The sequence below is a fragment of the Bombina bombina genome, chromosome 2, assembly GCF_027579735.1.
Source record: "Bombina bombina isolate aBomBom1 chromosome 2, aBomBom1.pri, whole genome shotgun sequence".
Lineage (NCBI taxonomy): Eukaryota > Metazoa > Chordata > Amphibia > Anura > Bombinatoridae > Bombina > Bombina bombina.
Window position 1 is genome coordinate 705,974,064 of NC_069500.1, and position 14,509 is coordinate 705,988,572.

A 14,509-nucleotide genomic window follows, 5' to 3' on the forward strand; every position below is an offset into this window, starting at 1 on the left:
CGAAAAAATACTTTGTCGACCTTTCTGCTTGGTTCTTTTATCCTGAGGGAGGAGATGACCCTTGCCTCCCGTGATGTCAGAGATAATTTCCTTCAAGCCAGGTCCAAACAGGGTCTTCCCCTTGTAAGGAATAGCCAGAAGTTTAGACTTGGATGACACGTCCGCAGACCAAGGCTTCAACCATAAGGCCCTACGGGCTAAGAAAGAAAAACCTGAACTCTTAGCAGCCAATTTAGTATTCTGCAGAGAAGCATCAGTAATACAAGAATTAGCCAATTTAAGAGCTTTACTCCGATCCTGCATCTCTTCCAAAGAAGTCTCAGTCTTAAGAGACTCCGCAAGAGCAGCAAGACCGTAACAATGCATGCAGCCGGTTGCAATACCAAACCCTGGTGAACATAGATCTTTTTAAGTTGACCCTACAACTTCTTATCTATAGGATCTTTGAAAGCACAATTATCCTCAATAGGAATAGTAGTTAATTTAGCCAAGGTGGAAATAAACCCCTCCACCTTAGGAACCGTCTGCCAAGATTCCCTGACAGCGTCAGCTATAGGGAACATCTTCCTGAAAATGGGAGGAGGAGAGAAGGGAATATCTGGTCTCTCCCATTCCTTAGAAATAATCTCCAAAGTTCGCTTGGGAACTGGAAAAACATCTGAGTAAGAAAATCACTAAAACCTCCCTGAGTAACAGGCGGATGTGTTCTAGTTTAAACCTGAAAGAAACCACTTCTGAATCAGTCAAAGGTAAGGAACTTCCTGAGTTGGAAATTTCTCCTTCCGATAGAACCTCCATACCCTCCAACTCAGAGCCCTGGGAGGGTATACGTCAGAGATTGCCACCATAGCATCAGAAGCTTCATTGACCATGTAGTTGTCCTTCCTTTTAAGTTTGTCTTGAAGTATAGGAAAGGCAGATAACGCATCAGAAAGTGTAGAAGACATAACTGCAGCTATGTCCTTTAATGTAACTGCCGCAGAAACTTGAGAAGAAGTACAGGGCACTGCTTGAGAGGGCGTTAAGGGATGTGATGCTTGGGGAGAAAGCTGCGGCATACTCTGCATCTCATCGTTCGACTCCTGAGAAGCATCCGCCTTAGATCATTTTTTATCAGAAATGTTTTTTCTCTATAGTTTAAAGCCCTCTCAATGCATGAGGGACAAAAAGGAACAGGAGGTTCCACATTGGCATTCAAAACACATGGCACAAGTAACATTCTGGACATCTTCTAAATCCATGATATTGAAGAAAACAGTGCAAAGATAGAAATAACAAAAAATATATACTGGCCCTTAAAATTGTATTGGCCCCTTAAATGTTTAACCTAACACTCTCTTACTGTATTGAGAAACAAGAGTGTGTAAGAACTAATACCAAAAACGGGCCCTTTGATAAATCCTGAAAAATAACAGGATACTGTGCCTTTAAAATTAAAAAAACAACAATTTTACTGAGCTGGATAAATCTTTTTAACAATTCCTTTGCCCGCAAGAAAAGGACTGAGGTGCCTGCCTGCCACCCGGTTTCCAGACCACTCTGCCCAGCAAGTTTCTGATCGGGTCTCAGAACGCTATCAACCGCTTGCTTATACAACCATGCGGTTCTAGCGCAACGCCCGATCGATATCCTGGATGTCGGAATTCCGGAACAGACTAACAACTGCGCGGCTACTCTAAACCCGACTGAACCGCGCGAAAATGAGCCCCGCCCTTCGCGGGCGTCAAAATTTGACACAGCTTCTCGGCTAAGTTTTTAATAAAAAAACGATAGCCCCAAGCGTAGCCCAGTGCTTGTATAAATGCTGACTTGCAGGGGAGCCCTCTACTTAAGGAGTCCATGTTCCCAATGAAAATAACCCCAAGCGTAGCCCAGTGCCTGTATAAATTTTGTCTTGCAGGTGAGGCCTCTACTTAAGGAGCCCCTGTTCCCAATAAAAATAGCCCCAAGGGTAGCCCAGTGCCTGTATAAATGTTGTCTTGCAGAAGAGCCCTCTACTTAAGGAACCCATGTTCCCAATGAAAATATGTATGATTAAGTGCAGAGTCTTCTGAGTTGAAATATGTCCCAGAATAATAAAGACTGCACTTACCTCAATGCTGTCCGACAGCAGGACAGCTCCAACAGGTTTAAGAGGTCCTTTCCCTCCTATAGCCCTGGGAACAAAGATAGGGCCTGAGTTAGTTTCTGCTTAGGCCATCACAAGAAGGGCAGCATCACAGTAAGGGAGGCGCAGTGAGAATTGTGTCCCAACAGTTCCCATTGCTCTAAAGCCACCAATAGCTCTACTCTAGAGACTGTTATGGACTACGGCTACACCCTAGAACAAAGCAGCACTCTCTGGCACTACTTTAAAATTAATAAACTCTTGATGGAAGAATCTAATCTAACACCTCACTTTACCTCTTACTATAACTAACGTAGGCAAAGACAATGACTGTAATGGGAGGAGCTATATAACAGCTCTGCTGTGGTGCTCTTTGCCTCCTCCTGCTGACCAGGAGGCGTAATCCCACAAGTAAGGATGAAATCCGTGGACTCATCGTGTCTTTAAAAAGAAAAATATGTTTCTCTTTAAGGGCACTTATATGAACCATATTAAAAACACCCCTCTACATTATTTTTGCAACATACAATAGTATACTATTTCTTTTAGGTCTGAAATAATAAAGGAATCTTTTCATCAATACATTTTATATTTAGACAAAGTCATTTTAAAACTTGCTCTGGAATGTCATGAGACGTTCTGCTGCACTCCCACTAAACAAATATCCAGAAATAAGAATAAGTAATAAGGAACGCCTTAGGATAGAAAACACATTTAAAATGTACAGATATAGTTATCATACTGAATTCTCTTTTTTATTTAGAGTCACTTTAGTTATGAAAACACAGGTATTCAGCATCCTAACCTTACATACCTGTATTCAAATTGAAGGTTTGGAAAACGTGCCATCAAGGACTCGTATGTTTCCCTGAGGCGGTTAACAGTGCGAGAAAGATCTCTGCGCTTTTCTAAAAGCTGCTCCTCTCTTCCCTCTACAAATAATAAATTAAAATTCAACTTAAAGATACTTTAATTGTCTTTACTGTACCTAAAAAGGACATTTTAAAATATATTGTTTTGTTGGAAAATGGGTATTTTAAAATAAAGATCCCCATTCTGCTGTTATACTGTGCAAGCATAATACAGAAAATTTGTTGTTTTTTTTACTGAAGTGCATAATCTGGTGAAAATGAGGTGTGTGTGTGAGTAACTCATAGAAAAGCACAAAACAATTTGGAAGTTGCAAATCTAGGGACTTTGAAATTTAAACTTCCCATATTCCACTTTGCCTAATAAATGCCACATGCAATATGTGATTTAGGGATTAATTGCAAACTTTAAAATTTGTTGCAAGGAATTTTCAAAGTAAATCATGTTTGGGTAAGTTTATTAGAGGTCAGGGGCACAAAGCGGGCACAAACCACCACAACTGGAGTAAATGGAACAACCTAGTGGCATACCACAAAAAATAACTGTAAAAAGAAAACAAGCCCAGGAGAAGGAAAGCAGCACACCACAAGTCATTTTCATTAACTTGCCTTTTCAAAAATTAAAATGTATGCTTACCTGATAAATAAATTTCCTTCTTGGCAGTGGGGGTCCATGAAAACATTTATAACCTATGTGAAATACTTCAACTGGCCACCAGGAGGAGGCAAAGACGCCCCAAACAGAACATTGAAGTTCTCACTTCCCCCTACCCCCTCAGTAGTTCAAGCGGAGGTTAAGGAAAAGTAGAGAGAGATAAAAGGGGTATAAAAAGGTACCAAGACTGTCGTCCCTACACAAAATCAGGGTGGGTTCGTGGACCCTCACTGCCAAATTAATTTATCAGGTAAGCATTAATTTTATTTTCCTTCTAAAGGCAGTGAGGGTACACGAAAACATTCATTATCTATGGGAAATAAATACCCAAGCTGAAGAGTACACGAATGTTAGGGAGGGAAGAAGTGAAAGGCAGACCTAATACAAGGCACCACCACTCATAGAACCCTTCTCCCAAATGACGCCTCCACAGAGGCACAAACCGTAAATCCGAAAATGCTTGTGAAAAAGAGAAGACCCAATAACAGTCTTGCCAAACTAATCAATTGAAACCTTCTTTGAGAAGGCCTAAGAGGAAGAAACCACACGGTAGAATGTTCCATGAATTGGAATGGAGACTGCTGGCCCATTTCTCAGGAACACATGCCAAATAGGATTTGTAGCTAGAAGACAAGAGGAACAGTTCATGCCTTCCGCCTCTGTGTTCGTCAGGAAACAGAACACACAAGGAAGATGACCAATGAAAATCCTAGGTAGCAAACGTTAAAGCACCGCCCCCCACCTTAATCATGCAACAACCTCACCTAGTAAGAAGGTGAAATGGGACAAAAAATTTAACCACAAATTCCCGATTTATAATGTAGGAATAAACTAACCTAGGTAAAGTCACAGATATGTCCACAGAACTGCATATCAGAATGGAGTACTGAAAAAGACAAATCTCGTTGGAAACAACAAATAAATCTGACACATGTACAGAGGAAATGTTAATAAAAGATCTCTTTCCAAAAGAGCAACTTTATAACAGAAAGCATTGGCTCAAACGAAGCTTGAAAAGAACTCTAGGAACAAAGACAAAGTTCCATGGAGAAGCAACAGGGAGAAAATAGGTATAGTTCTAGCAATAGCCTGAACAAACATCTGGCAAAACTTGCCGACTTTTGAAAAAACAAAACCAAAAAAAGACAGAACACCAGCCCTTAAGGAACTATCCGACAGTCCTCCTCCAAACCATCTGGAAGGAACTGCAAAATACATGGGATCCTCACTCTATGCCAGCAAACCACATTCACCTAAGGAAACCCTCCGTATGAAAACAGGACTAGAAACAGGCTTGTGTGCCTGAACGAGTGTAGATTGCATTATCAAAGATCCCTTCTGGGACAAGGCTAGCCAAGCCACCTCCATGCAGACATCCTCAAAGCAGCGAGGATTTTATAGAAAGAACAGCCTTGCTCTAAAAAGACTGACCTCAGAATGCAACCACCACGGAGGACAAACAACATTCCCCCTAGATCTGCACACCAAGTCCTGTGTGGCCATGCAGGAGTCAGAAGAATCTATAAAATCCTCTCCAGGTAGATCCCAACTACCATTCGGGACAGCTGCACGATCGGAGAAATAGTATACAGATAGAAGAGCCAGGAGACCCCCAGAGTGTCCACAAGCTCCCCCTGAGGGTCTCTCGATCTCAACCCGAATCTCGATAAATTGACCTTGAGATTGGAAAATATTAGTCATGTGGTTGACCTTGCAGGACACCTCTCAGTCTAGAGTTTAAAAAGCTGGTTTAGGCAAGGATATTTGTAGGACATGCATTGTGAAGAACATGTAGTCACGGTTGTATTTAAACTCTTGATCTTCAGCTTTCAAGGCAGATGGCACTACCTCTGAGTAGAGTCTGTCAGAGTAGGAAAAAAAACGCAACCCAGATCTTCACTCCCGGAATGCGTAAGGTTGACATATGACAATGGTATGTGGATACCCATTAAAAACGCTGGATACCTCCTGCATTGCCAAAAAGCATCACATTGACATAAGCCAAGGAAGAGATGATGTCCAATTGTAATTGAATATAAAAGGTGGAACGAAGCAAAGGCCACATCAGGCTCACTGAAAAGACCCCCATTCCAGAAAATTATGGGGATAGTCACCTCCTCCAGGTGCCAGAGTCCCTGAGTCCTCAGAGAACCACATACTGTTCCCCACCCTAAGAAATTCTCATCTAGGGAAATCACATAGGATGGACAAATAAAAATCACATTCCATGAAGAACAGGAATCCACAACAGCCATAAACAATCTCTTGTGGATTGCTAGCTGTAATGTGTAACAGGAAGGATTTGAATCCTTAACCTACCGGTAGCACAGAAACTGTGCTAGCCACTGAGCTACCACAGAACATCCCTGTCTAGAGAATCTCTTGACTGTAGAACCAGAGATATTACCTGGTAAAGATCTGAATGGTCCACATTCAAATAGTCTGAGCATACATAACTGCAGAGGGCTCAGAGGAAAACAAGCAAATGGAATAGTATCCAGGCTGCAAATGCAAGACCTATTTGAGCCAGACTTGAGCCACTGAAGCCAAGGAAAGGCTGTAATATACGACAGGGAGCCCTAAGCTTCTCCCTGAGTAGATCTGAGAGAAGTAGAGAAAATAGAATACCCAGAAATACTACTCTCGAAATGGGATTGAGAGAATTGGATACGAGAATTAATTTCCAGAGTAACTTCCTGTGAAAGATGACGCTAAAGGAAAAGAGGGCACCAGAACCGAGATGAGGACCACCAGGCACAGCGCCATCGCAATCCATGTATTCTGTATATAAGAAGGAAGACTCTTAGAACCTTTGACAAGATCCTGGGAGCCATAGCTAAACCAGATGGAAAAACTAAGAGGAAGTGCTTGTCCAGAAAAAAAACAAGTAAAAATACTGGAAAGACTCTGATATGGAAGGTGAAGGCATGAATCCTTCGGATCCATTGATGTTATTCTCAGATCTCCCTGCATGAGAGGAAAACAAAGACCTGATAATCCTTATGGATAAACAAGGCCAAATAAGAAAAAAAGTCTGATTATGCATTAAGTTTAGGCATTGGTAACACTATATATATTAAATTTCCATATAAGAAATAAAATATGCTGATTTCTCAAGAAAGAAATATGTATGGCTAAGTATTGGAACTGCTTATGAGCACTACATAATCTTATTCCCCATATAAGAAATAAGATGGATAAGTATTGGAGTGCCTTTAAAAGCACTAGCTAGCAGAATCAGGGCAGCTGGCATCCCTAAGCAGGGGTTTCCAAACTTGGTCCTTCAGAGGTTTTGGAACTACATTTCCCATGATGCTCAGCCAGCATTTTATCTAGCTGAGCATTGTGGGAAATGTAGTTCCAAAACCTCTGGAGAGCCAAGTTTGGAAACCCCCGAGTAAGGGGTATGCGTTAACAATCTTAATCTGTCACTCCATGCCCAGAGATGATCCTGGGACCTCCAGTCTCTGGCCAGTTGCTTCCCTTCTGAGACACTGGAGGAGTCAGCAGAAATTGTCAAATATGTATATTTTCCATAATAAAATAAGTGCAGCTAAGTACAGGCAAGGTAGAAAGGCCGCCTTAGAAACTTAGATATCATAAGATTAAGAGTGGCGAAGCATTGCTAATGCTAAGACAGTAAATCAATCTCTCTCATATAACACCAGAGATTATCTTTCCTATGAGATATAGGTGTGGTTAGACACTGAAAAACATACACAATTATTTTCCTTATAAGGAAAAAAAAAAAAAAAAAAAAAAGAACATTTAAAAGGACAGTCAAGTTAAAATTTTAAACAACTTTCCAATTCACTTCCATATTGTAGATGTGCACAACATTTTAATATGCACACTTAATGCACCTGCACCAAATGAGCATGTGCAAGATTCCTAGAACATATGCATGGTGATATTGGCTGAATCATTAGGAAGGAAAAGTAAAAAAACGCTCATCAGCTGCCCTTTTAACAATATTTAGAAACCATGTTTAGAGGTCCTATTAAGCAATGAAAATGCTATTAACCCACCAGCTATGCTAACCTTTTAAATAAGCTAGTATAATCACTGAAAAACCCATAGTGAATTATATCAAAACAGTAGAAATTCATAACTCCCAAATTAGACATGAGTGAGTTTATTTAATGCCATAAAAGCGATATGCATATATCTATATAAGAAAAGGGTAAGTCTAGGTAATGACAACCTGATTATGCCCATCACAATAAGATAGTAAGAATAAGAGTCTCAGAGCTGGAGATACAATAAACTACCAGCTATGTGATTTATGTGACAAAAATTAATAAATTAATAACACACTCGATATGCTGCTCAGGATACCGAACATCCAAAAAAAAAAAAAAAAAAAAAAAAAAAAATTAAAAAAAAATTATATATATATATATATATATATATATATACACATATATATATATATATATATATATATATATATATATATATATATATATATATATATATATATATATATATATATATATATATATATATATATATATATATATATACACATATATACATATATATATATATATACATATATACACACACACACATATATATATATATACACAAACATATATACACACACTACTCCAGTCTCGGAGCGACGATCCCATTGGATAGAGATGCGGCTCTCCGAGAAGAAGGAACAGACTCGCAAGCGGTTATTCTACACAGGCTGCTCAAGCCAAAATTACACTTCCGAAAATTCGAAAGAAGATTGACATAACTTTATCTTAGGCTGCATATAGTCTGGGCATATATCCCCTGTTAGACAACAAGCCATTAGGGAGAGAAAAAAAAAAAAAAAAAAAAGTATTAAAAATTAGTACTTAGTCAGCATCCTGAGGAGTCCCAGATTCTCTGTCGTACAGACTGGGTCCCATCTGCAGTCCTAGACAATCCCACAACAGCTCCAGGTCTGTCAGTAGCAATTATCATCCTGACAGGGACCTGTGGTAAAGGAAGCAGTTTAACTAACGCTGGTTGTCTATGCAAGGAGGATAGCATAAATATACTGTAAACTCCCCTGCTCTCTCGAGGGAAACAATCCATTTAGATAATTAAAATCCAGAAACTTCAGCAGAGCACCACCCTCTGCCTACCTCCTTGTAGACGAGGCAAATAATTACTGGGGGGGGGGATACGAAGAGGGAGGGATACTTTAATGTTCTGTTTACCCCAAATAATAGACACCCCATAATAGGTTATTAATGTTTTTGTGGACCCTCACTGTCATTAGAAGGAAATGATGATTTATAACAATTTAACATTACAAGAACTTCCACAAGATTTTGCAAGCACTGCAAAAACATCACACATTCAAAACACAGCTAAACCACCTTCATGATAATATAGTTGTACAATGTCCAACAATACTTTTTTTGAATTTTTTCACACACCTTCATAGTTAAGTTTCTTCATTTCAGTCTCTAATTTTTCTTTGTTCTTCTTCACTGCTTCAAACGCCTCACTGTCTTTCTTGTAGCCACCGTCCATCTTCTTAACTTCTGCCTGTTTGGTCTTTAATTCCTGCTGGGCATGTTTCAGCTTCATTTGAGCCTAAAAGAGCACAGAAATCTCCATATTAAAAATAGGACTTAAAGGGCCAGTAAACCTCAAAAATAAATGTTAAATAATTCTGCACATAGTGCAGAATTATATAACATTATATTAGCCTTATCTTTATAAAACCTAATATTCCCTTTGATTTTTTTTTTAAAAAAATGACTTTTTCAGACCCACTCTCTGCGACAGCAGGAGCGAGCTGCACTGAGTATAATGGCGCGGTCGGGCCGGGCTGTGACTATACAGCTGGCCCGATGCGCTGTGTGATAAAAACAGACCCGCTCAGAAGAGCACAGAGAGCGGGTCTGAAAAACAGTAAATTTTTTTAAAAAAAATCAAAGGGAATATTAGGTTTTATAAAGATAAGGCTAATATAATGTTATATAATTCTGCACAAAGTGCAGAATTATATAACATTATTTTTGAGGTTTACCGACACTTTAATTTACTATTAAAGGAATAGTCTAGTCAAAATAAACTTTCATGAATCAGATAGGAGCATGCAAATTTGAAGGGACTGTCTACACCAGAATTTTTATGGTTTAAAAAGATAGCTAATCCCTTTATTACCCCTTTCCCAGTTTTGCATAACCAACAGTTATATTAATATGATTTACCTCTGTGATTACCTTGTATCTAAGCCTCTGCAGATTGCCCCTTATCTCAGTGCTTTTGACAGACATGCAGTTTAGCCAATCAGTGCAGACTCCTAAACAACTCCATGGGAGTGAGCACAATGGTATCTATAAGACACATATGAACTAGTACTGTCTAACTGTGAAAAAACTTTCAAAATGCTCTGATCTTAGAGGTGGTTTTCAACGGTTTAGAAATCAGTTTGAGCCTACCAGGTTTAGTTTTTCAAAAATACCACCAAGGAAACAAAGCAAATTTAATGATAAAAGTACATTGGAACGTTGTTTAAAATTGCATGCCCTATCTGAATCATGAAAAGTTTAATTTTGACTAGACTGTCCCTTTAAGCAACTTTCCAATTTACTCCCATTATCAATTATTCTTTGTTCTCTTGGTATGTTTATTTGAATGTAAGCTTAGGAGCCGGGCCATTTTTGGTTCAGCACCTGGGTAGCGCTTGTTGATTGGTGGTTACATTCCAGACACCAATGAGAAAGTGCAACCCAGGTGCTGAAGCAAAAATGGGCCGGCTCCTATGCTTACATTCTTGCTTTTTCAAATAAAGATACCAAAAGAACGAAGAAAAAATTAGAATAGGAGTAAATTAGAAAGTTGCTTAAAATTACATTCTCTGTTTGAATAATGAAAGTTTAATTTTGACTAGATTATTCCTTTAAAGGGAAATTAAAAAAAAAAATCTAATTTAAAGTATTAGTAGGAATGCCAGTGATACTACATCAAATGCACTTGCCACACTCGAAAAACCAAACTGATTTTTATATGTGATAACAGGACAGACAGATCTGATAAAGTTATGTGCATAAGAAACTAAAGTTAATTGAAACTATTATTAATGTGCAACTGCAAGATTTGCATTTCTAATACAAATATTAAATGTTTGTCTTTACTGGAATTAAGCCATTGCTAAAGCCAACACAAAACTTGCTTTCATAGAATAATTTTTTTTAACTTGCGATAAAAATGAAAATAAAAGTTGCAAAAATAAATGTTCCCCATTTACAATTCTTTTTTGATTGCAACAAGGCTTTTAATGAAGTTTGTACACTTTTTTTTTTTACCAAAAAGAGGTCAGGTGCCTATTTAAAAGCGCAAAACACCAAAAGCCCCTCTAATTGTAGTAAAATATATTACATTTCTTATTAAAATTGAAGACACTTACAAGCATTATTAAAGTTGAATTTCATACAATGTGGATGGAAGCCTAAAAAGAACGTGTTGCATTGTAGTACTCTGTGGGGGTTTTTGATTGTTTGTTTCCCTTAAAGGGACCGTGTAGTCCAAAAAAAAACTTTCATGATTCAGAAAGGGCATGTAATTTTAAACAATTTTCCAATTTACTTTTATCACCAATTTTTCTTTGTTCTCTTGGTATTCTTAGTTGAAAGCTTAACCTAGGAGGTTCATATGCTAATTTCTTAGACCTTGAAGGCCGCCTCTTAAGAATGCATTTTAACAGGTTTTTCACCACTAGAGGGTGTTAGTTCATGCTTTTCATATAGATAACACTGTGCTCGTGCACGTGAAGTTACCTGGAAGCCATCACTGATTGGCTAAACTGCAAGTCTGTCAAAAGAACAAATAAAGGGGCAGTCTGCAGAGGCTTAGATACAAGATAATCACAGAGGTAAAAAATATATAAATATAACTGGTAGTTATGCAAAAACTAGGGAATGGGTAAACAAGGGATTATCTATCTTTTAAAACAATAACAGTTCTGGTGTAGACTGTCCCTTTAAGGGTGTAAACAACTGTTAGATAGTATGTACTTTAAGTGGTTATCCCCTACTTGGACCTGAACTTTGACCTTTTATTATTTAGTACAATGGGTTTGGTTTCTTTATTTCATGGATTTACAAATACCTATATACTTGTATCTTTATACATATTTCATTTTTTTTATTTCTTACAAAAAAAAATATCAAGAAACCGTTTGAAATTAAAATCATTTGCCAAAAATTGTAAAATAAAAAAAAGGGATTTATTTAATGTTATACTACTTTAGGATTTAGTTTTCTTTCTACCCTCCCAATTATAGTTTATACAAAATTATAAACTTCTTAAAAAACTGCTCCCAAATCAAAGTAGAACTTAAACCCTTAAAGACCAGGGTAGTTTTAATAGTGCAGTTTTGCCGCTGGCGGCAAGACCCATGCTATTATGAGCCAAAAAAAACTAAGTACTAGCAAAGTACAGGGGACGTCTTGGTTGTAAAGGGGTTAAACAGCCTCCCTAGGCCGCTATCCACTATACAAGGCAGCGAGACAAAAAAATACACAAAAACAGTTAACCAGTCTTCCAAGCAGAAGATAACTAAGATAAACAAACCATTGTGATATTGATAAAATAATGTTGTTGTTTTTTTTTTTAAATCGCACTATTGCTTGCATATAACTTGCAAAGTTAGCTCCTGAGTAGCAATGCACTACTGGAAACCTAGATGAACAAATTTGTCTAACCAATGGCAAGAGGAATATACATTTGTAGCAACCAATCACTAATTAGCTCCCAATACTGCAGTGTTCTCTCCAAGACCTTTTTAGCAGGTGCACAAACCAGCTAAAATTTTAGCTACTATTAAGCTAAAATTAGCCAGAATTTTTAAATTTTAATTGCACAAATTATCATTAAATACATTTATGTTAAATAATGCAATTAATTTGTGCTTAGAATAAGTAAAAATAATAAAATATTTAAAAATATTACAGTGCCCCAACGCAGCTACTTCATAATGCAACCCAGCTGGCAAAAAACTGTGGAGAACACTGTAGTGCATTAGTGCTTCTGAGCCTACCTAAGTATGCTTTTCAACAAAAGAAACCAAGAAAAACAAAATTTATGCTTACCTGACAATTGTATTTATTTCTTGACACGGTGAGTCCACTGATCATCCAATTACTATTGGGAATATCACTCCTGCCCAGCAGGAGGTGGCAAAGAGCACCACAGCAAAGCTATTAAATATCACCTCCCTTTCCTCTAACCCCAGTCATTCGACCGAAGCAAAGGAGAGAAAGGAAGCAACAAGGTGCAGAGGTGTCTGAAGTTTATAACATATCAACAAAACCTGTCCTTAAGAAAACAGGGCGGGTCGTGGACTCACCGTGTCAAGAAAGAAAGACTTATCAGGTAAGCATAAATTTAATTTTCTTTCTAATGACACGGTGAGTCCACGGATCATCTAATTACTATTGGGAATCAATACCCAAGCTAGAGGACACAGATGATAAGGGAGAGACAAGACAGGGAATCTAAACGGAAGGCACCACTGCTTGAAGAACCTTTCTCCTAAAAGAAGCCCCAGCCAGGGAAAAAGGTATCAAATTTATAGAATTTTGAAAAAGTGTTGAGAGGACCAAGTTGCAGCCTTGCAAATCTGTTCCACAGAAGTTTCATTTTTGAATGCCCAGGAAGAGGAAACAGCCCTCGTAGAATAAGCTGTAACTCTCTCAGGAGGCTGCTGTCCAGCAGTCTCATAGGCAAAGCAAATGATACTCTTCAGCCACAAAGAGAGAAGTAGCCGTAGCTTTCTGCCCCTTACGTTTCCCAGAGAAGACCACAAAGAGCAGAAGACTGACGAAAATCCTTAGTCGCCTGTAAATAGAATTTCAATGCACGCACCACGTCTAGATTGTGTAGCCGACGTTTAGGACACAAGGAAGGAACAACAATCTCCTGATTAATGTTCCGATCTGAAACCACTTTAGGGAGAAACCATAACTTAGTATGCAAAACTACCTTATCCGAATGAAAAATAAGGTAAGGAGACTCATACAGTAATGCTGAGAGCTCTGAAACTCTACGAGCAGATGAAATAGCAACAAGAAACAAAACCTTCCAAGATATATTAATATCTAAGAAATGCATAGGCTCAAACGGAGCCTGTTGAACTTTAAGAAAAAAGTTAAGACTCCAGGGAGGCGTAACCGGCTTAAACACAGGCCTGATCCTGACCAAGGTCTGACAGAACGATTGTACGTCTGGGAGGTCCGCCAGGCGTTTATGTAACAAAATAGACAAGGCAGATATTTGAACCTTTAGGGAGCTTGTCAATAAACCCTTCTCCAAACCTTCGTGGAGAAAAGACAGAATTCTAGGAATCCAAACTCTACTCCAAGAGTAGCCTTTGGATTCACACCAATACAGATATTTACGTTATATCTTATGGTAAATCTTTCTAGTCACAGGCTTACGAGCCTGAATCATGGTCTCAATGACCGATTCTGAAAATTCACGCTTAGATAAAATTAAGCGTTCAATCTCCAAGCAGTCAGCTTCAGAGAAACTAGATTTGGATGAAGGAAAGGCCCTTGAAGTAGAAGGTCCCTTCTCAACAGAAGTCTCCAAGGTGAAAGAAATGACCTCTCCACCAGGTCTGCATACCAAATCCTGCGAGGCCACGCCAGTGCAATGAGGATCACCGACGCCCTCTCCTGTTTGATTCGAGCAATGACCCGAGGTAGAAGAGCGAACAGGGGAAATAGATATGCAAGACTTAAATTCCAAAGTACTGCTAGAGTGTCTATCAGTACAGCCTGAGGGTCCCTTGACCTCGACCCATACCTCGGGAGCTTGGCATTCTGCCGAGATGCCATGAGATCCAGCTCCGGCTGTCCCCATTTGAGAATCAAGCTG

At 38.6% G+C, this 14,509-nt stretch overlaps 1 protein-coding gene across 1 annotated transcript in view; it reads right to left on the reverse strand.

The window, feature by feature from the left end:
• SMC2 (structural maintenance of chromosomes 2) overlaps positions 1–14,509 on the reverse strand; it is a 291,284-nt gene that overhangs the window by 254,567 nt on the left and 22,208 nt on the right. The window contains 2 exon segments of the mRNA XM_053702691.1: positions 2,922–3,039; positions 9,055–9,214. Coding sequence (XP_053558666.1) covers positions 2,922–3,039; positions 9,055–9,214 — 278 coding nt within the window.